This window comes from Symphodus melops (assembly GCF_947650265.1).
Source record: "Symphodus melops genome assembly, chromosome: 20".
NCBI lineage: Eukaryota > Metazoa > Chordata > Actinopteri > Labriformes > Labridae > Symphodus > Symphodus melops.
The window spans coordinates 17,184,112-17,206,323 of NC_136710.1; the positions used below are offsets into that span (position 1 = coordinate 17,184,112).

General features: G+C 39.1%; 1 protein-coding gene and 2 long non-coding RNA genes across 3 annotated transcripts; all 3 read left to right on the forward strand.

Moving 5' to 3' along the window:
• Positions 1-5,160: 5,160 nt before the first annotated feature.
• On the forward strand, positions 5,161-8,656 carry LOC306841575 (uncharacterized protein). The gene is made up of 8 exons (XM_079371520.1): positions 5,161-5,334; positions 5,506-5,673; positions 5,752-5,847; positions 6,018-6,059; positions 6,229-6,273; positions 6,429-6,521; positions 6,990-7,024; positions 7,264-8,656. Exons 1-8 carry the CDS (start codon positions 5,292-5,294, stop codon positions 7,363-7,365), a joined length of 624 nt encoding a protein of 207 aa, XP_079227646.1. The 5' UTR covers positions 5,161-5,291; the 3' UTR covers positions 7,366-8,656.
• A 2,575-nt stretch (positions 8,657-11,231) lies between these two features.
• Positions 11,232-11,588, forward strand: LOC306841878. Its single transcript, XR_013781601.1, has 3 exons — positions 11,232-11,246; positions 11,339-11,449; positions 11,565-11,588. It is a non-coding gene; the product is annotated as an uncharacterized lncRNA (long non-coding RNA).
• A 7,254-nt stretch (positions 11,589-18,842) lies between these two features.
• On the forward strand, positions 18,843-21,841 carry LOC306841871. The gene is made up of 3 exons (XR_013781595.1): positions 18,843-18,966; positions 20,337-20,463; positions 20,605-21,841. It is a non-coding gene; the product is annotated as an uncharacterized lncRNA (long non-coding RNA).
• Positions 21,842-22,212: the final 371 nt, after the last annotated feature.

Consider the following 22,212-nt stretch of genomic DNA (forward strand, 5'->3'; position numbering starts at 1 on the left):
TTTCGAGGGGTCGCCGGTGGCGCAGCGGCAGTGCGCGCAACCCCACGTATTGAGGCTCAGTCCTCGCGCGCGGGCGGCCCGGGTTCGCGTCCGGCCTGTGGCCCATTTCCCGCATGTCTCTCCCCCCTTTCCGACTCTATCCACTTTCCTCCCTCTATCACTAAAGGCAAAAAGGCCCAAAACAAATCTTAAAAATAAAAAAATATGGCTTTCGAAACTAAATGGTTGTTGCTGAACTTAATTTAGGTGCAACATGTTTCACATCAGATACAGGAACATAAGTGACATCAAAGGCCCCTCCTCTTCGCCCGATTTCTGCTGCTATCTTTTCAAGTTGCGGACATTTCAAAGCCACAGTCATACGCACCACGATGAACCAAACGCTGATAAAAGCTTTCCTCCTCTGCAGCCTCAGTAAGTGTTTCATCATTTGTCACATCATTCATATGTTTCATATTGTTTGATTTATCCTCCTTACATGCATCTTTATCCACTTATCTCGTATTTGCTAGCTCGTGTGAAGAGAAGTGTTTCACCTTCAGCTTCTGACTCTTAAGATCTCGGTCACTCATCTGTTTGTTCCAGGTTGGATCTCTGTCTCAGGTTCTGAGTCTCAGACTGTGGAGGTCCAGGCTGGTGGAGATGCCACACTGATGTGCTCCGGCATGGACGAATATGACTCAGTCAGATATTGGCTGAAAGTTGTCAAAGGAACTGACATCCAATGTGTCTCTACTATTTACCGTCTTACCACTGATGTGAACTATCAAGATGGATACAGTGCTGATAAATTCACTATGTCATACAGTGACTCTACTATCTCTCTCAAAGTCCGTTCAGTAGAATTAAAGGACTCTGGAATTTATTACTGTGGATTTAACAGAGGGGGGTGTCCAGTTCTTATTACGATACATCTAAAGGTCAAAGGTAAGATTATTTTAAAGTCTTCTCTTTCTCTCTGTTCCCATTGTGACATTTACATTTTTTCTTAACTAAAAAAATAGAAAATGATCTTGAAACAGGTTTCGATAAACATATTGTCTTATATATTTTGTTGTAAATCAGTTAAGATAAAATCTTTCTCTAATAGGCAGCAGTGATGCTCATAACAGCATGAACAACCGTAAAAGTAAGATTCTCCAAAAGTTTTCTTAACTCAACAAACTTCTGACATCTGAAATCCTTCATGTTAAAACGCTCGCTAAATTAAACAGAGTCTGAAGCAATGATCTGTCTCTGTAAAAGAGTCAAACAGAACAGGAACTCAAGACCTAAACTTGTTTAAATATGTTTAATAGGAAGCAGCGAGACAGATGAAGGCCGAGACAGAATGGACAGAAACAGTACAAGTATGATTTTTATTATTGTTTCTATAATGCACAGACTTATTGTCTTTGACATCTTAAAAGCTTAAACAATTTGTTCGCTTGTTGATATAAACCTCACAAACGAGCCTCATAGAATAGCTGTAGCTCTACACTGCCTACAGAACAACCAAGACTGTATTTTATACAAGTAAAGTCATATATATATATATATATATATATATATATATATATATATATATATATATATATATATATCAAGCCCTGACAAAACACTGATGGACACGAACTGTACAAGTACAATTTTTATTATTATTTCAATAATGCACAGACTTCTCTAATCTTTACATATTTTAAAGTCTTAAAGATGTGAGTTTAATCCTGTCAGGTTTTAAAGAGTCCAAAAGGAAAATGTATTCTGACACATTGATCTGTCTTTGTAGAAGTGGAGTGTAATGGAGCAGCGACTCTGGTGAGCATCGTCCTGCGTGGTTTGACTCTTTTGCTTGTGATGGTCGTCATCGGTCTGCTTGTTAAAGACAGGACATTTCACACAGGTATGTTTCATATCTTTCTTTATCACTGCAGGAAAGTCATTCATGTTCCTTCAGTGGTCTTCAAAATGACTAAAATGAACATTGAATAAACTGACCAGATGTTTGATTTTGTCCCTCAGCAGCTGAAGGACAGAATCCAGGACACCGTGAGGTGAGTCCAATTTAAATGTTAACTTTGAGAGTGTGTAAATAAATTCAGTAATTAAGTTCAATGTTCTGTCATAACTAATTACAGACTCATATCAAACCTACTGTTTTTAGGAAAGATCATTGAAAAGGTTGCTTACCAACAGTTAGAGACTTTTCTCACATAAAACAACTTTTTCAATGTCTGTCAATCTGGACTCTCATCACATCACTCGGTCTAAGACTGTGAAGACTGCAGGTTTAAAATCAAGACCACCACTGACAGGTTATTTTTCCACCTAACACCTGTGATTAGAAGGAACACACCCCTTTGTAAAAAAAAAAAAAAAAAGCTTCAATTCATTCATAATTAGGTTTTTATCCCGGGTAACGGCTGTAACTTTTCCAATGTTACACTCAGTAAGAAAGTGACTCGCCTGCTTCACACTCAATGATGATTTTTCACTGATATTTCTGGTCTGTTATTGTCCTCTTCTCGTCCTGCCTTGATCTTGGTCTCGTTCCCTAAATGCCTCGGTCTCAGTTAAAGCGTTCTTGACTTCAACACTAGAACACATTTCTCTAAATTACAGGCTGAATAACCTTTTATCAACGACCAACAACCAAATATCACGATGTGTTCCTGCTTAAAGATCCAGAATATGTTGGTCTACTCTGGGAATAAAACTCAAGTCATGTGACCACATGATGACTGTAAATACTGTCTTCACAGAATGAGGCCTCTGATGATCTGAACTGCCAAGAAGTTGTAGAGTTGACCTGAAGCTGTAAGAAGAGAGCTGGAGCCAAATGTCTTTATGTTGTTTCCACATAGAGAGAGGAGGCGACCTGAAAGGATCTTCTATCATACAGTATTACAATGCTTTGTGCTTTAACATGGCTTGTTGGTGAGAGTTAATTGAATTATCATCTTAATATCAACTTTGACATAAAATTAGTTTTGCTTCATCAACATTGTCTGTGGCTACCTGCATCTCTTTTGTGATGTTTTTACATCCCTACATGTAATCACATGATGCTTCAGTTTAATTTTTTTTAAAGGTCTGTTTTTATATGCTGTCCTGAATTTGGGTTTGACATTTTTTTGTGATGTATTTTGTGTTTTTATGATCTTAGTTAAAGACAAATTCCCCTCGGGGCAATAAAGGTTTCATTCATCCATTAAAAGATCGAGTTACGTGACGGGTTCTTGCACGAGTTGCCATCTTCGTTTGTCTCCTCGTTTCTCAAAATCTTCATCAGCAATGTTTTGTCCCTGTGACTTTTTAAGATGTGTTAAGAAAAAGGATCTTTGTCTGCAGAACTAGATGAGTGAGTGAGGAACACACGAGTTATCGGACAGGAAGAGAGCACAGTGTGGTTGGAGGTGGCAAAAACCATGAGGCCTGTGAATCCGAACCTGTGAGAATAAAGTTTGAAATGAAGCTGAATGTGTGACTGTCTGTTGTTGGTTGGTCAAAACAATCAGCTTCTCTGATCTCGTCTGAAGGGTTTAAAATTAAAAAAAAAAAAAAAATCCTCCGCCTGAAAAATGTTGTTTCAATGGCATTTGGCCAAAACAGCTCTGAAATTTGTGGAAAATGTTGTTTGGGTGATTTCTCGATATCATGGTACAAATCACAGGAGAATTCTTAAATGTGTGTAAAAGAACCGAGGCTTCTTTTCTATTTATTGGGTTAATCATTAAATTATTTTGCGCCTCAGGCCTGAGTTCAGGCACGGCGCCTGTAAAAGCCCTCAGTCTGTGATGAACAAACGTCAAAGTGCATCACAGCTCCTCCCATCAGAGGTCGCACCTCAGAGTCAGCGCTCAGACAAACTAACATCACTTCTGTCTTTTTGAAAGACGTGTCCAACTGTATCTCACGAGATGTTTCTGTGTTCATATGTATGAAAATGATGGCTGCGCATTGATGTTGATGGGATGAAGAGAACTGAGCAAACTGTGAAGGCTTGGTGGTGATGTGGAGGAGGAAGGACGCATGTAACAATGGCATGGATGATGTGGTGGAAGAGAGGGAGCCTCTTTTTAAAAAAAGACAGCAGCAATAAGACAGGCTAACCATGAGGGAGTGGAACAGGTCTGTTGCATAGATGAGAGCAGCTGATAAAAATGAGTGAGCATAAAGGAAACTGTTCATATTACTGGAGACTCCTCCTCCTCTTATGTTACTTGTAGGATAGTGAGAGCTGCTCCAACATGGATCATTCTCCTCTCTGAGGGACATGTTTGACAGGTCGTCACTCTCTGCTGTTAGTGCAGGAGTCAAAGGCCACACGAAGCAGGGCATTTCTTTAATTTAACTTTCCTCCTCTATTTGAAAAAAGTATCCCGTCAAGTTCTCAGAAACGGTTTTCGTCCACAGGAAATTGCACTGTCATGTTGGTCATGAACAGGCAATAACATCAACACTCTTCTGCAATGACCACCAGTGACATGAAGTTTGGCCGGAACTCGTCCAAAATGGCCGATGTTGACGGCTGGGTTTGTGTCAGAGCGCTGTATGAAGCAGCGGTGACCTCCGTCGTTGATTCAAGCGTCTCTGCTCATCAACATAGTGGGAGAGCTCCTGTGTATGTACTGTATGTGTGAGCATGTCAAAAGTCAAGTTAGCAACGTTAACACCAGCATTAGTTTGGATACATCTGCCATCGCACTGATCTCATGTAAACTGAAGTGACAGGATTGCACAATGTGACGTCTCAAGACTATAATCTCTCTAACTTCATTTAAACACCTTCGACACAATTTATGAACATCTGGAAGGACTTTTCCAAAAAGTGTATTGTGGACTGTATAGTGTGTGTGTGTGTGACAGCCACGACACACAGAGAGAGCTATAATACCTGCCTATGTGGACTCGGCCTCAGTCGGCCCCTCTTGAAGTCACTTCAGTGATCTGCAGTGGATCAATACGTTTATATTAGATTATACCTCTTATAAGCCTGGTTTATTTACAGCTAATATTCCAGTTAATAGGAAATAATATTTCTATCAGTAAGTTGTTCAAAATATGATCTCTATCTGTGCTCAGAGCGTTGTATGTTTGTACTGAGGAGTGAAGACTAGTTTGAAAAATGCAGAAGGGCCGAGCTCTGAACAACTCAGTGGTTTTGTCTTCACATACTTAATTTACAGCATGTCACATACAGGAACAGGATAAATGATATCAAAGGCCCCTCCTCTTTGCCCGATGCTTCTCTTTTCTGCTGCTCTCTTTAAAATTACGGACATTTCAAAGCCACAGTCATACGCACCACGATGAACCAAACGCTGATAAAAGCTTTCCTCCTCTGCAGCCTCAGTAAGTGTTTCATCATTTGTCACATCATTCATATGTTTCATATTGTTTGATTTATCCTCCTTACATGCATCTTTATCCACTTATCTCGTATTTGCTAGCTCGTGTGAAGAGAAGTGTTTCACCTTCAGCTTCTGACTCTTAAGATCTCGGTCACTCATCTGTTTGTTCCAGGTTGGATCTCTGTCTCAGGTTCTGAGTCTCAGACTGTGGAGGTCCAGGCTGGTGGAGATGCCACACTGATGTGCTCCGGCTTTGACAAATATGACTCAGTCAGATATTGGCTGAAAGTTGTCAACGGAACCGACATCCAATGTGTCTCTACTATGACCGGTCTTACCAGTAATGTGACATATCCTAATGGATCCAGTGGTGATAAATTCACTATGTCATACAGTGACTCTACTATCTCTCTCAAAGTCCGTTCAGTAGAATTAAACGACTCTGGAATTTATTACTGTGGATTTAGCAGAGAGGGGTGTCCAGTTCTTACTACGATACATCTAAAGGTCAAAGGTAAGATTATTTTAAAGCCTTTTCTTTCTCTCTATTCCCATTGTCACGTTTAGATTTTTTTCTGCTCATGTAACTAAAAAAATAGAAAATGATCTTGAAACAGGTTCTATCAACAAATTGTTTTTTATATTCTTTTGTAAATCAGTGAAGATAAAATCCTTCTTTAATAGGCAGCAGTGATGCTCATAACAGCATGAACAACAACCGTACAAGTAAGATTCTCCAAAAGTTTTCTTAACTCAACAAACTTCTGACATCTGAAATCCTTCATGTTAAAACGCTCGCTAAATTAAACAGAGTCTGAAGCAATGATCTGTCTCTGTAAAAGAGTCAAACAGAACAGGAACTCAAGACCTAAACTTGTTTAAATATGTTTAATAGGAAGCAACGAGACAGATGAAGGCCAAGATACAATGGACATAAACAGTACAAGTACCATTTTTATTATTATTTCTATAATGCACAGACTTCTCTAATCTTTACACATTTTAAAGTCTTAAAGATGTGAGTTTAATCCTGTTAGGATTCAAAGAGTCCAAAAGGAAAATGTATTCTGACACATTGATCTGTCTTTGAAGCAGCGACTCTGGCGAGCGTGATTCTGGGTGGTTTGACTTTTTTCCTTGTGATCGTCGTCATCGGTCTGAGTGTCAAAATTAGGAAACTTCAGACTGGTAGGTGTCATAATGTACTTCTTATTGCTATTGTAAAGTACTTAAAGTTTCTGTCTATTAATGGTGTTTACAGGTGCACACACTTCGGTAGTGAAATTTGAAAGTTGGAGAAGTGAAACTATTCAAAGCTTTATTTTCTGAACTAAAAACACAAACTTTTTTGAAAGAAAAAATGGGTTCCTGAAACACTATTTGAAGCTAAAAAAAGCTACCAGAAGAGTCACGGTTTCACTGTTGCGTGCCCTCCAATTTAACTTCTCACAAAGCATTTTATTTTCAGGTTTTACAGGGACCATATTGTCCTCTAAAGACATTTTGTGTATAGAATTAACATACACCACAGAATCTATACATTTCTCCTTCTTTCACATTTCTCTTCCAAAACTCCACAGTGCACCTTTAAGTTGACCAAAAACAACGTTGAATGAACTCTAACCTCTCACAAAAATGTTACATTTTTTTGTTCAGCTGCTGAAGAAAAACAGAATCCAGGACACACTGAGGTAAACACAACTCCTTTGACCTTTATACAGTTTGTGCTTGAGGAATAATGACATGTTATCCGTTGATATTAATTTAATGCGTTCCACTGTTTCCACGGCAACGATGAACAATCTTTAAATTAAAGGATTTATACATGATCAGTCTTTATCTACCTAAAGATTCAGAATGTGTTGGACACTTCAGTGAATAAAGCTCATGTCAAGTGACCACAGTATGACAGTAGATACTCTCTTTACAGAATGAGGCCTCTGGTGAGCTGAACTACGCAGCGGTGACATTTCGTTCTCAAGCCAAAAGACGAGAGCCGGAGCCAAATGTCCTCTATGCTGCTACCAGATAGAGAGAGGAAGCAGGACATGATCTTGTATCATACTGTATTACAATGCTTTGTGCTTTAACTCGGCTTGTTGGTGAGAGTTAACCAACCTTTATCTATGTCTGTTTGGCCAGTAAGGAGATATTGGGTAATTTATGGTGGCGGGGTCATTTGGGATGTATTTATCAGTCAGTTTTTCTTTTAGCCTGTGGGGAAATACCCCTCAATTGTTTGACAGGAAATAACAGCACGGTGTGGTCTCAGCCAATGAGTGAAACCTTGAGTCCTGGAGATCAAAGGCTTCTAAAAATAAACCTGTATGACTGCCAGAGAAAGAATTCTGAGCCTTTCTATAGCGTCAAAAAACATACAGCGTATCAATGTCTGTACAGGATATTTTAACTGTAATATTTTAATAATGTTAGAAATGAAACATATAGGGTGTGTATGAGACAATAGGAGATAGACAGACTCCAAGGTAGGACAGGTCAAACAAAGAGGACTAGTCTTAATCTCACAGTTCACAGTCAGGAACAAGAAGGCCAAAAATACAACTTAAGAAAGGCAGGCAGAAAGCTCCTCAAAGGAAGGAAGGTTCAAACCACAGACTGTAAACAACGTAAATGTTGTCTGAGTTACATCACCCATCAGTATCTGAAGGAGGTTTTGAAACCCAAGCATGGTGGTTGTCAAATTGGAAAAACCCCCTCAACCTAGCTCTCAATAAATCTAGAAACAGGCAACAAGCTGGAGTTTAGGTGAGCCTAAAGTTTCCTGGCAAAAAGATACAACTCATCCACCTGTCAATCAACTTAGCGTCTTTATGTAAATGCATATTTAACTCTCTGCCTTAATTTATTCACAACAGATGATGAATTGTAAAAAATGTTGCCTCTGTACAGTGTGGACCAATAAAGAAATGTGCTATTAATATAACTTTTTTTACCAGGCTGTAAAAAATGTTTATATCTTTTTTTTAAATCAGCAGTTTCAGCGTAGTTCAGTATTTTACTGTGATAAAAAAACCAGAATGCAGAAATAACATTTGTGTACAGATAAAATTAGCTGCATTTACAGGAAGGAAAGAAGGCTGACCACATGGCTGACTAAGCATTACGTGCTGACTTAGACATGTCAAATGATTTAAGAAATCATTGAGAAATGATTCCAAGAAACAAACTCTGAAAGACTCTTACAAAACAAGTTTTGAGTGATTATAATGTGTTGAGAAAAACCAACATATTGCATGAGGGAGAAAGAGTTGTTCAACAGGAAGAGACTGTGCAGTCTCATCTGAGGCGGCAAAAACCATGAGGCCTGGAAACCCCAACTTCTGTAAAAAAATAAAGTTTGAAATGAAGCAGCATACACTGTCTTTCTACCGCTGTCTTTTGTTGGGGTTTGAGGTGCAGTTGTTGCAAGCTTTTCTACTCAAGACATCAAAACAAGGAACAAATCTGTACGGACTCCATATCTTCGTACATGTTGAGGGGGATTAAGGTAAATCAGCAGAGAAAGTCTTTAGTTCAGGGACTTAGACAGCTAACCTTTCTTGATTTTTGATGTTGCCAGCAGTTAATGCAAGGATTTTCAGCCAAGACTTGGGAAGCGCAAATTGAATTGGAGTTGAGGTGACACTTAAGAGTTGGTTGATATCGCTGCATTTGCAAACTATTTGGATTGTAGGGATGAATTTAAGCCCTGAAGTTCCATAGGGATCGAGGATTGCCTCCTTTGCTCTCCACACATTGTTCTCCTGTATACAGACGGCTGACCACATGGCTGACGACCCTCCTGATCGTGAACCAGGTAGCATTGGCCACTAATTCACTAACATAGTCAGTGGTTCTGGGCCTTATTCATAAAAGGATTGAGCAAATTAACCTTTGCAAATGACAAAAAATGTAATTCAAAAAGCACTCGTAAAGGTTTAAATGTTCTCCAAACCGCATCTTTGAGCTTCAGTGCTGTTTTCATGTATTTCAATATTTGAATTGGTGACTATTTCTCCATGAAATGAACAACTTTGCAAAAAAAAAAAAGACATGAAATTCACAAACAATGGTGCTAACGGCCACACGCAGTAAGAGGTCAAATATAGCTGTCACCTGAGTGGAAGTAGTAACTGCACCGTAGAACTTAAAAGGCTTTTATGGTGATCATAAAAACAATTCTTTCTCTATATGAGGCTTTAAAAATCAAACGTCTGTACTTGTAGATTACTTTGACACAACTAGAATCACTGGTGTAACAGTCAAGGGTTGTTGGAAGCTCAGCCTCACCACACACTGTACAGGCAAACTTTTACCACATCAGTGGAGGAGTGTGGTTTAAAACAAACTGAACAAGCGAAGAAGCGTCCCGTCTCCATCAAGACAGGAAAGAGCATGTCTCAGCTGTAGAGAGAGAGAGAGGGTGACTTTGCCCCTTTGTATCTATTCAGCAAGTCTAAGGATTAGCTGTGGCCCAATGTAGCTGAAAATGTTCAGTTTGAATCAAGGCGATTTATCCCAAGGGAGGACTCAACCAGACAAAACTCGGCCTTCAGCTTCCTGCAACATAAAAACACTGAAAGGCCAAAGAAAACAAAGAGTTTATGAATTCAAATGATCTTTTAAAGCTGGGTTTCAAAGAAATGAGAGCCATGAGAATCTAATCACACCTTAACCCCAACACTTTCACAGTCTTCTCTCTTGACTTTTGCAAGGCGCCACATGCACGGCCTTGTATCAAAGCAGTCCCTCTGCTGAAGGCTGAACGTTTGTGAGAGGTGACAGACAGCAGCCAAACCACATCATGTACATTTCAACCTGCTAAACATTGCAAACAGAAATCTGGCAGGTTCATTTTCCACTGCAATCATCGATACAACTACTCACTCTGCAGCTATTTGGATTCTTTATTCTCATAGTAAATAAACACTGTGATTTATAGAAGACTGCTGCAGGTATACTGCTAACCTGGTGCTACTGACACAGATCGCAGACTACAAAGTCAAACAGGTGTTAGTCAATAGAATCCAGGTTTGCATTTCAGTTCAGTAGGTTCTGTATTTGTTTTGCTCTTCAAGTTTCAAATCAGCATTTGATAAAAAAAAAGTCAAGCATTTCTGTAAATAAAAATCGGTGTGCAAATGTCAGGGGTTAGTTGTCTTGAGGTAGCTGGATCAGATAACATTCCTCTCTGCGTAACTTAATGTCTATGTGGAGAGCGGTGAAGCTGGGGAGATAACTGGAGGACTGAAACATGAGGCGGAAAAAAAATATGGCGGGGAGAGAAAATCCGATAAAGTAGCAGATTAACTGTAAGTGTAAAAGCAGTCTGAGACACTGGATTGACAGAAAGACGCTCCGCCTCTTCACACTGAGCCATTTACTGGGGCACTGTTGAGTGACAACCACATCAGTGGTGTGTTCATACTGTACGTACAATGATGAGCCTTACCTTGATGGCAGCTTTACTCTTCAGTAAGTACACCCGTCTGTTTTTGTTGTCAGTACAAACATTGTCAGCTTTGTTTCAGTTTATGTCAAATCTTTTTTCACGTCGTCGTCTTTAAGGTCGGCTGTCTGTCTCAGTGTCTGAGTTTCACACTGTGGATGCTCAACCTGGTGAAGAAGTCACACTGCTGTGCTCCAATTTCACCTCTGTCCCCTCGCACATTTCCTGGTTCAGACTGAACAGCACATCCAACATGAGCAGAATCTCCTCTATGTCCATGGCTGGTGGGATTGTTTCTTTTTATGACGAATTTCAAAATGGCAGCTTTGACATGGCATCCAACAGCACTCATCTGTTTCTCAAGATGAAACAGGTGGATTGTTGCCACTCTGGAATTTATTTCTGTGGATTTAACTCAGAAATAAATCCAGTTATTGTTAGTGCAACATATTTGAAAGTTCAAGGTAAGGTACTTTTGCTTTGTTACCTTTTTTTTTTGTTATTTTTAACAGATTTTTAGACCAAATAATGACTTGTCTGATCATGTTTGTTGCAGAAGCATTTATTGAAAGAGACACCTATCTGAATATGATCCTGGGTGCTCTGGTTGTACTCCTCTCTGTTGTCGTCTTCACTCTGGTTGTAAACATCAGAAAACTTCATGAAGGTATTTATGTGCTCATATTTGGATGGCACATGTAAAACGTTGTGTGAGCCACAAAGTAATAGCAGAAATATTCAGCAGCAGTTTTTTGACTGGATGTTCTGCTTCTGTCGTTTAGCTCGTGAAGAGGAACAGGATCCACCGCAAAGTGAGGTATTACTTTTTTTTATTTTGATTTAAGGTGCACTATGAGGATTTGGTAGAGAAATTTGGAGAAGTGAAACAATTCTGTTATATTTTTGAACTAGATTCAAAAAAATTATTCAAGGAAAAAAAACGGTTTGACTGTTGGCCCTCCACCAAAACCTTTTCAAAATGTTCCTTTGCTGCATGTTTTTTCTTTGCTTCATGTGTTTCCTCTCTCTACAGCTATTCTGTCCAAAAAAAAGGCCAAAAATAAGTTTAAAAAAAAAAGGAGTACTGAGCATATGCAACAGAATCTGCACATTTCTCAAACTTTAACTTTTCTCGACCAAAACTCCAGAGTGCACCTTGAAGTTGGATTGAAGTCTATTCCTTTATGTTTTCTGCTTCATTTATCTTTTCATGTCGTGTTTTTACTTACAGAATGTGGCTTCTGATGACGTTAATTATGCAGCGCTGCGTTTTCAGCCTAAAGCAGGAAGCAGTAGAAGGCCTGCAGCAGAACAGGAGCTGGAGACACAAACTGTTCTTTATTCTACAACCAGAGTCACTTTCTAAATCTCTCAAAATCAAACTTGATGGATGGAGTTTTTCCCCATATATTGTCTTCTTTGTTTTTCTCTCTTTACTTTTGAAGTTTGAATCTTTGGTCAAAGATTACAGTAGCCAGTAAAGACCTTGATGTCCTATGGCAGTGATTCTCAACCTGTGAGCCTATTGCAAGTGGGCCGCCAAATAATTTCCAAAATATTATCATTTGAAACTGTGCCGTCACCTCGAGACAAAACATGGACATGGGGTCGGAGGTCGGTCGTGAACATTTTTGAGACTTAAAAGTGGGCCCGAAGTTGTAAAAGTTTGGGAACTACAGTCCTATGTTACAGGAAATACCACAAAGACTAAAAAGAAAGGAATGGGGAGCTAAAGCATTTACAAAGAGCATTTTGTATGACATTTTACAGTCAAGGTTTAGGTGTTAACGTGAAGAAATGATTTTCAAATGATTCATACAAATTGAAGTTGAAGTTTGAATCATATTAAAATATACAATATATACATCTGGTATGTGTTTTTTTGTCTGTCAGAGGTTTAAACCACAGTCATGAAGACAGTCATGTGTTTGCATGTTTATACACCAGTGTCTAACTTGCAAGCAGCAGTAAGTAAAATAGGACTTTAATTTACAGTATTTTTTGTCTGGATTGAAAAGCGTCACATATTAAATATAGACAAAAAGTACTGTCTTTATCAGTGAGGAGTCTCCTCTATAACTGGATCATGACAACATCTTCAGCTCTCTTCATCTGATCTCTGTCTTCTGGCATGTACAGCCTCCTCAGACCATCCAAAGCACCGATCTCTGAGCTGTACATGTTCACCACATACCTCACATCACCACCGCAGAGTCACTTCACATCTCTTTGTACACATTTACATGATCCAGGGTAATTCTTCATTTAGCTCTGTGTAGCTGTATTACATATACTTATGCAGAGCTGTATTTGGATTGGAGCCAAGTGTATGTTGTGAGCTGAAAAGGAAATGTGATACTCTGAGGTTGAAGAAATGTATTTTTTAACAATTGCAAGTGATGCGGATGTCACCTTCAAAGCCTACTGAGGGTCTATCTGTCTAAATAGAAAATCATGTGTGGTCTTCTCTTTGAACAGAATATAAGCAAGACTTTCTCAGCCGTGTGTGTTCTGCTGCTGTGTTGTCTGACCACACGGCCAAATACATTTTAAGATAACCCACAGTCTGTTTCAGGATTTCCTGGTTGAACATTTACGACAGAAACACCCCCACCTTCTGTCACACCATCCATACAAGATGATGACGTGCAATCTCAGTTTCTCCGTGCGTCTTTAAAGGTGCACTATGTCGATTTTGTAGTGATATTTAAAATCTATGCAAAGAAAAAATGGGTCCCTGGAACTACTCACAAAGCTTTTTATCTTCAAACAGTGGTCCAGGGAGAGCATTTCCCTCTGAAGACAGTTTGTGTACAGAGTTATGAACATAAACCACAGAATCTATACATTTCTCTACCAGAACTCCACAGTGCACCTTTGTTACGGCTGTATGTTCCCTGTGCTGTTTTGTTCCCTTTCTATTTTTCTCCTGCACAGGTGTGGCCACTGATTGGCCAACGAGGCTCACCTGGATTCAGTGCTTAAAAGGCTTGTGCTAGCTTCAGCAGGCAGAAGACTTTTGGGGATGGAACTGCTCTGGGTGTCTGTCAGGGATTGTTTGTTGTGTTTTGTCACATTAGTCTAAGTTGATCATTGTCATCATTTAGTTTGTATAATTGTAATAAATCCCTTTATTTGACTTGGTTAGTGTTAGTGTGTTTTAATGGGTTAATTTGTGGATTCTTGTTAGCACCATAGGGCCGCCTGATGGTGGGGCGTAACAACCTTTAATGTATGAATAAATCACTTCAGACCACAACAACCAGCTTTTTAAAGCATCCTTAGGCTTATTGTAAAAACTGAACCTGTTTTAACCAGTTAACTTTTGTTAGAGACTCTGGAAACATACCTTATTAATGTATGATCCGGAAGTTGAAAGTGTCTTTAAGCTGGTGCTGATCCTGTAGCGCAAATTTAAATTTGGACAAATCAGCTTAAAAAATCTGTCAGAGTCGAGCACTTTATGTTGAACATGGCTAAACACGTTGTGAATCTGCACATAAAAGTGTTGTGCTGGGTGTTGTTGATGTCAGCAGTGCTAGCCCTTCCAGCCTTCAGTCTTAACTGTGCTGGTTGGTTATCTGCCATTTTAACATGACACCATGTGTGCTGCCTTGAAGGAGGTCTGTTGTATAAAGAGAGTCGTCAGTCACACAAACTAGAGCACAATGAGGAACCTGATCTTGATAACAGCTTCACTTCTCTGCAGCCTCGGTAAGTGGTTTCTTTACTCCTCACATGTGACTAAACTCATTACTATTAATACAATCATTAAAACGAAAAGTATGAATTCCTACTATTGCTCAGAGTTGGGAGTAACATTTCTGTTTGTGTCAGTTTGGATCTCCGTCTCAGGTCTTGGGTCTCAGACTGTGGAGGTCCAGTCTGGGGATGAAGTCACTCTGCAGTGCTCCAACTTTTCCACTGTTCCCACTCAGATCTTGTGGTTCAGACTGAACACAAGTGAGCCTCGCTGCATCTCGCACATGTTCACGTCTGTCGAACCTGCTCAACTCTGCAGCGGATTCCAAGATGGAAAATTCAACACAACATCAAACAGCTCCACTATCTTCCTCAACATCAAACAAGTGGATTTGTTTGACTCTGGACTCTATTTTTGTGGATTTCATATGGGCGGATCAGGTCCAGTGATTGTTGATGCAACATTTTTAGAGGTCCAAGGTAAGTTTCCTTCAACGTTTGGTCCATCCTTTCATTGATGATGGAATCAACTTAAACTGAAAAAAAGTTACGATTTTTAAGATATGCACTTAAAATGTACAAAGTCTAATCAAATGATGTTTTGTAGAAGTGCAGTATGACATGACAAAGCTGATGAACGTGGTCCTGGTTGGCCTGATTGTTATCCTGGTGATGATCGTCATTTGTCTGTCTGTTAAAATCAAAAGGCTTCACAAAGGTACAGACATAGTATTTAGTTCTGTTGTATATTTCACATCCTTTTTTCCAAATGAAACAAAACCTCTTTCCTATTCTACAAACTGCATCAAAAACAGTGTTGTGCAATGTTGTACATCAACATTAACCACAGATTGTTTCTCTCGTGTAGCTAATATTGAAGAACAGGACGCACAACAGGATGAGGTAATCGCGTACTTTGTTTACCTAAAGTTGTTTGAAACTTAATGATTTAAGCTTTTTGTGCGAGAAAAGTGACTGAAAAAACGTTTCTTCCCAGAATCTTGGCGCAGATGGCCCGATCTATTCGGCTGTGACTATTCGTCCGAAAAAAGAGCGAAACCTCAGGCCTGACCCACACAGAGAAGAGGAGAGAAGTTGTATTTATTCAGGCACCAGATAGACTCGGGAAGCACCTGCAACTGCAGCAAAAATGAAAAATAGGAACTGATGCTTTATAGTTAATGTGATGGTGTGCCACATGGTGAAAAATCCAAACTTTGTGACAAAGACTTCGTTTACACTTCTCCTCTGCCATGTTAATATTGGTTCTTGTCAACTTCTTAATTTTTCTTGTTATATTTTTTTTCTCATAATTACGAAAATCGAAAACAAATGTCAATGATTCTTACATCCTGGGGCGGCTGTAACTCACTTGTTTGAGTCGTTGTCTCTCAACCTGATGGTTAGGCGCTCCGGCAGCAACATGTCTGATGCGTTCTCGGACAAGACACTTAACCCCAGGTTGCTTCTTCCATTTCGTCGGCAGCGTATGAATGTGTGTGAATGGGATTAGTTATTTCAGATGGTCACTTTACATAGAAACCTCTGCCATTCGTGAAACTTGACTTGAACAGGGGTGTCAATGGGTGTGGGCAGGTTTGGTTCAAATGAGACCTCCAGTGATCTGGACTAATTTGGCTGACATCACTATAACTCATCACATGGCTAAATAGGCTGCTGTATGATTTTAAAAATTAAGACAAGCTACTGTATGGAACTTTCTGATAACCGAAACAAAACAGGTCAGACTTGTTGCATCATATAAAAAAGATTAGTTTCAAAGTCGATTTTTGTGTTGGCATTCACTTAAGATGAGTTTATAAGACTGCAGGTTACAGATTTAAAACACAAAATCTCTGTCTTTACAAACTGCATGTGAACACATAATGAAATTTACCACAATACAGAAGAAAACAACAATAATTGTGTTTTGTATTTAAATGCTTTGAGATGGGGAGGGGGGACAGCGGGTGTGTATTGTAACTAATGTCTTGTGTCCTGCCTGTCTGTATACTGCTACTGGATGCCTTGAATTTCCCTCAGGATCAATAAAGTATCTATCTATCTATCTATCTATCTATCTATCTATCTATCTATCTATCTATCATTACTCACAGTATAACTCAGTGAGAACAACTTTGATAAAGGGGTTATTCGACCTGCCCTGGTGCTTCAGGAGTGCAGTGCACTCGTTAAGGTTCATCACAGACAAAACCTGCTCACACTAAAATGTTGTCACAAACACACTGAGAGTCTTTGATGCAAACATTTATCTTCGCGTATTTCAGTGCGAGGCATTAAAACATGATCAAATGTTTCCAAACGACCAGACGGAAACTTTTCATTCAGCGTTGCGCACTGCAGTCTGATCCGCTAGATCCACATTCTTTAACTAAGTAAACTCAGTTTAACAACTTTCAATATGAGCCTGCCAGTCCGCTCTTAAACAGGTACGTATCCTTACTGTCGTAATCTAACTCTGTCACTGTCTGACGTTTTTTGCGCCATGAATCTGTGCCATGTCCGTGCGTAATTCAAGGAATCATTTCAGCACAGCAACCAGCGTTCATTCCCACCGTGTCTCCCCACGCTTACTCCTGTAACTCTCTGTTCCTCTTTTTTTCTCTTCTGTGTATATATTTTCAGTTTCATTTCACAATACCTCTTCAGATTGTTAAGCTACTGATCTTTAGAGCCTCACTTTTTAATTTGTAAGTCACAATACATGGAGATGATTTTTATTCCCCATAAATTGTTTATTTATTTTGTTAGATTAAAAAAAAACATTTCCTCTATAAAGTTCTTAGAAAACACCTTAAAGCAACTCAAGCTTTTAATCACTGGAGGGCGCTGTTTCCCAGTTTTAAATGTTCTATAAGCTTTTAACAGACTTTATTTTCGCTTATAATTATCTGATATTATTATTGGTATTCTTCTTACTGTCATTATTGTATTTTGTGTTGTAACATGAAACTTTTGCAATATTGTCCTTGTAATAGAGCCTACTCCTGCAAGTAATGCTTGATGAATTTAACTGAGAGATTACATTTCTGGACAATCGTTTTGGGGTTCTGAAAAAGGGAGACTGTGGTTTTATGAACCTTTGCCGGTTAGCAGGTTATTTTCTTATTGCTGGTAGCATGCAGGGGTTCATAATGTTTGAGTCCATAAAATGTTACACACGTATTTATTATACGAGAGCGTATGAGGGCCATTTTAAAGGGGACCATCTAAAATGTCCAGATTAAAATAGGCTATACATTTACGAGAATAAAGTCATACATTTGTTACAGGGTCAGTGTTTGGAAGGTTTCCGGCTTGTTTTATTTAGTACTAGTTCATGTTATGTTGTGTTTTTATTACAACTTTTACTATTTGAGTGTTTCTGGCTACTTCATCTCTTTTTTTTTTTCAGGGTTTGTGGCTGAGATTGCTGTGCTTTTTTTTTCTTCGTGTGTGTGTGTGTGTGTGTGTGTGTGTGTGTGTGTGTGTGTGTGTGTGTGTGTGTGTGTGTGTGTGTGTGTGTGTGTGTGTGTGTGTGTGTGTGTGTGTGTGTGGAGGAAGATTGGTTGTCAAGTGGTGAGACACAAAACGAAGGGAGTGATCTAGCCATTGGATCCTGAAGCTCAGCAGCCAGTATCTGTTTTGCCTGGGTCGGTAACAGTCAATACTGCCCAGGAAAGCCGTGAGTAGCCTATACTTTCTGTTTTTACTGTGGATACTGGGAGGCCTGGCGGAGTGGGGCAATTATTAATGTTTTTGTGACGTAGGAGAACACAGTAAGTTTGTCTGCTTAGGGGTCTGTACTTTATGTGAAGTCATTAAAATAACTTGTTTGAACAAATACAAACGGGTCGATTTGTCCCGTCGGGCGTGGTTCACATGAAACATCCTTTCAAAAAGACGGGATAACTTAATTGGTGAGCAAGCGCAATTTAGACTTAGACTGAACTTTATTGATCCTTTTGGGATGACTCCCATGACTCAAGGAAATTTAAGACGCATAGTTACACATAAATATTAATACTATTGTTAACTACTTTAATGGCGAGCTAAGGGGTTGACTTCGTTGTTGTCCATGTGTCCCTCCACCACAACGCACAAGAAACATTTTGTATTTATTTGTAATTGTTTATTTTAAGCAATTAGCCACTTAACTTTAGTGAGTGTAATTCTTAAAAGGCAGGAAACGGGAGATATGACGGTATATGCTGCAGAATAAAGTCAAATATTCATTGTGAGATGCAATAACATTTTATTTTATTTTTTTCATTTCTTTTTTAAGTTGCCGTCTTCAGTTGCGTCATCTCACCTACGTCATCACGCAAATATGATCGGTGCAGCTAGTAACGGTAACCATGATTGTCATATAAGTCTATGGTTTAAACAACAGTTGAACACTGAAGTGTTTTTTCTGTGTGTTTGTGAAGATGCCCTCCTCTTCTGTGTTCGTGGCGTTAAATCTGTCGGCTGTCTTCCTGGGTGAGTTCAAACATAGACTGTAAAATTAAAGCCTAAAGGTCAAGGAAGTTTAAATGTTTTTAACTGAATACTAAAAAAGGTGTCAACCTTTTGACGTGCTGTTCTAGTTTATTATTGTAGGCCATAGGAGCACATTTTTACTATGAGTGGTCATATTAAGAGACTAAGTAGTGTGAACCACCCATTTAAACAATTTTAAAACTTATCTTTGTCAGTGACATTTTCATGCCTTAACAACACAGATAGCATCTCTGAAAGTTATTTTGTTTCCGTGGCAACGCGAAAGTTCGTTAACCCTTCGAAACCGACGTGATCAAATCACGTGACCACTCCATTACTTAACTGCACAATGTAGAGCAATGCAGGCACAGTCACTTGAAAGTGCAGGCTTCAAAGTTTTCCCCAGTGTTTGTTTTATGTCGATAGACGGAGAAAAACAGGAGATATGATCGTTTAAAGATATTTTTTATTATTATTATTTTAATCATAGTTATCCGCGAATCCTCATCTGTCCGTGATACGGGCTGGCACAGACGCTCTAACGCGCGCATGTGCGTGTGTGTGGTCACTTTTCGTTATTAACAGGAAACGATAACCAAAAAAAAGCCAGAATGTGCTGGCTGTCCTTTGCAGCATCGCTGTATATGATCTGAAGTCAACCTCGGGAAAAAAGTTTGCGAGCAGGAAGATAATGGAGCTGTTTAGTGATTTTTTTATTTTTATTTTTTTTTTGTACATTTGCACTATATGAAACTCTGGGAAGTCAAAACTTTATCGTGGCTTTGTCAAATTTTGTACATAAACTAGTTCAGAGTTTCATTATTAAAAGGGAGGGGGGGGGGCACACCTGCTTTCATTTTTAAATAATTGTATTTTTTTTTCTTCACAATTTTACTTTTGTATGTTCACCTTTGACACCTGTATTTACATTTTCAAGATTTCAAATGCTTCATTAAGCATATTTATTTATTGCCAAAATGTATGTAAATTTTCAGCTTGGATTTTGTTTTTTGGTAAAAAATAAGAGTCAGATCAGAAAGGAAATGTACTGGAAAAAAAATGATAGCTTGAAAACTTGATGCACAGCAGTAAAAAGTTAGACCTTTAAAACCATTTAAAAGTTTGAAACATGTTGCTGTGCATTGTTACTGTATGTACTGTAACTGGAAGGCAGTTAGTTTCATGTCAGCAGAGGTGACTTTTTACAATAAGGACATCAGGACATTTTAAAGACGTATCTAACGGGGAGCAGGTAGACATTTGATATGAAAAATACTTTTTTTTCCTTTAAGTTTTGGTTAATTCTATTTCATTACAAATGTCACTGTGTCACTATGTTAATTCATAACATTTCTCTTCTTTTCACACAGCGCTTGCAGTTGGACTTCTTTGATCTGTCAGACAGTGCCATACATCACATCAACCTGCTGGGAGACATGCTCATTGGGCTTATTCAGTTGGTTACTGCGCCAGTCATCATTGCAAGCATCATAACCAGTAAGCCCTCATTATCCTGGATATGTAATTGTGTCCTCCAAATGAGATTATTATTATTGCAGTCCTGTTTTAATGACTCATACATGTCCTCGTTGGTCACATGAATATTTGTTGTAAATCCTGTTTGTGTTTTTTTAATAGGAATTTGTTCCCTGAGCGCTGCCCCTTCCAAACGCATCGCTCTGCTTACAGGCTTCTACATTTTCTTCACCACTCTGTTATCGATTTCTACAGGTAAGACATGATTTCATTACCTAATGTGAGATTTGGCTTACTCACTCGTTGCTTTCGTGCACATTTCTGTTGCGGTGTTTAATGTTAGGACCCAAATGCACGACTCGACGGGAATACAATTAACAGGATTCTTTAATGGTGAATACTGACTGTAAATACAACGAGGAGGGGAAGTGACTTCCGGGGATCCGTGAGGCTGAGAGTGATCCGTGCAGAGATTGTCCGTGAATCGTGTGTGGGTAGTGCAGGGCGAGCGACACGGCCTCGATTGACAGAAAAAAAACACAAGTATGAGCATGGAGGCTAACAACGAGGATTCACAACAAAACTATGAAATGACGAGCACCAATGATTCGAGAGCTACTAAACTAGTAGAAACACTAATCCTGTGACGAGTGAATGCAGAGTGCTGGTATTTATACTGGTAGTTGATGAGAGCAGCTGGTTTCCACGCCCCCGCTAATTAACACACATGACTGACAGGGGAGGATCAAGACAGACGGGGAAACAGACCACACACACAATTTCTGCTATTCCCGTCTTAATAATTGGAAATGTAATAACCAGGAACATCTTTTTAATGACCTGCCCTTGTCTCATGGGTCACTTTTGAATGAGTTAAGTTCAATGTTGATCCAAATGTGTGACGGGCAACATTTATTATGATAAACATTTTCCTGCGATACTTTCCATATTTGAGTTGCAGAATGATAAATCCCATGTCCAACTGCTGGTTTCATGTAATCCAGTGAGTAAGGCCCGAAATATGCTCAACGTTAGTACCAAACGGACACGTACGTGTTCTGATTGTCACTCGCGTTGTCTTTGCTTATACTCGCAAAGTCCAAACGTAACATACGTTTCTTACCGGAGGCCTCCTGTAGGGGGCAGGCAGCCAAATAGAGCTCGGTTTGTCTAGCGTTTGTGTGGTCCGGAAACGGATATCATAAAGATGGTTATAATCACGAACCATATCCATCAAACGCTCCTCAAACATAGTGTCCTGTTCCGTCATTTTTTTTAAAAAACGCCTCCTATATGCACGTCAACCGCCAAACGTCCGGGGAAACCATAGAAACCAGCGACTGTATATATTAAGCCCACGAGTGCCTCTAGCGCAGGGGTCGGCAACCTTTAACCCCGAAAGAGCCATTTGATCCGGTTTCCACGGAAAAGAAAACACTGGGAGCCGCAAATACTTTTTGACATCAAAAATGAATTTATTTATTAACACATTTATTAAATAGAAAGGAAAAAAAATTCAAAAAAAACAACAACTTCCCTTTCACCCCAGCCGTACACTTATTAGTGCTTTGACTACCCTTTTGAAGATGGGCTATCATCTTATCTAAAATGAAGATAACACCGTATATATTGCTTTTTCTTACCTTTACACTTTGTATAAACAACTAAAGTGTGTTGCTTATGAAATCCACCAAGTGCTACAGAGAAAATTCAATTTTATCTATGTAATGAACACATTTTGAACATTTTGAATTCTTGAAATAATAATAC

Excerpts from the sequence above, each read along its gene's own strand:
- LOC306841575 (XM_079371520.1), top strand. The coding sequence starts at position 5,292 with ATGAACCAAACGCTGATAAAAGCTTTCCTCCTCTGCAGCCTCA. Across the intron at positions 6,274-6,428 it reads AGATACAATGGACATAAACA|CGACTCTGGCGAGCGTGATT; the intron begins GTACAAGTACCA and ends TCTTTGAAGCAG. Across the intron at positions 7,025-7,263 it reads AGAATCCAGGACACACTGAG|AATGAGGCCTCTGGTGAGCT; the intron begins GTAAACACAACT and ends CTCTCTTTACAG.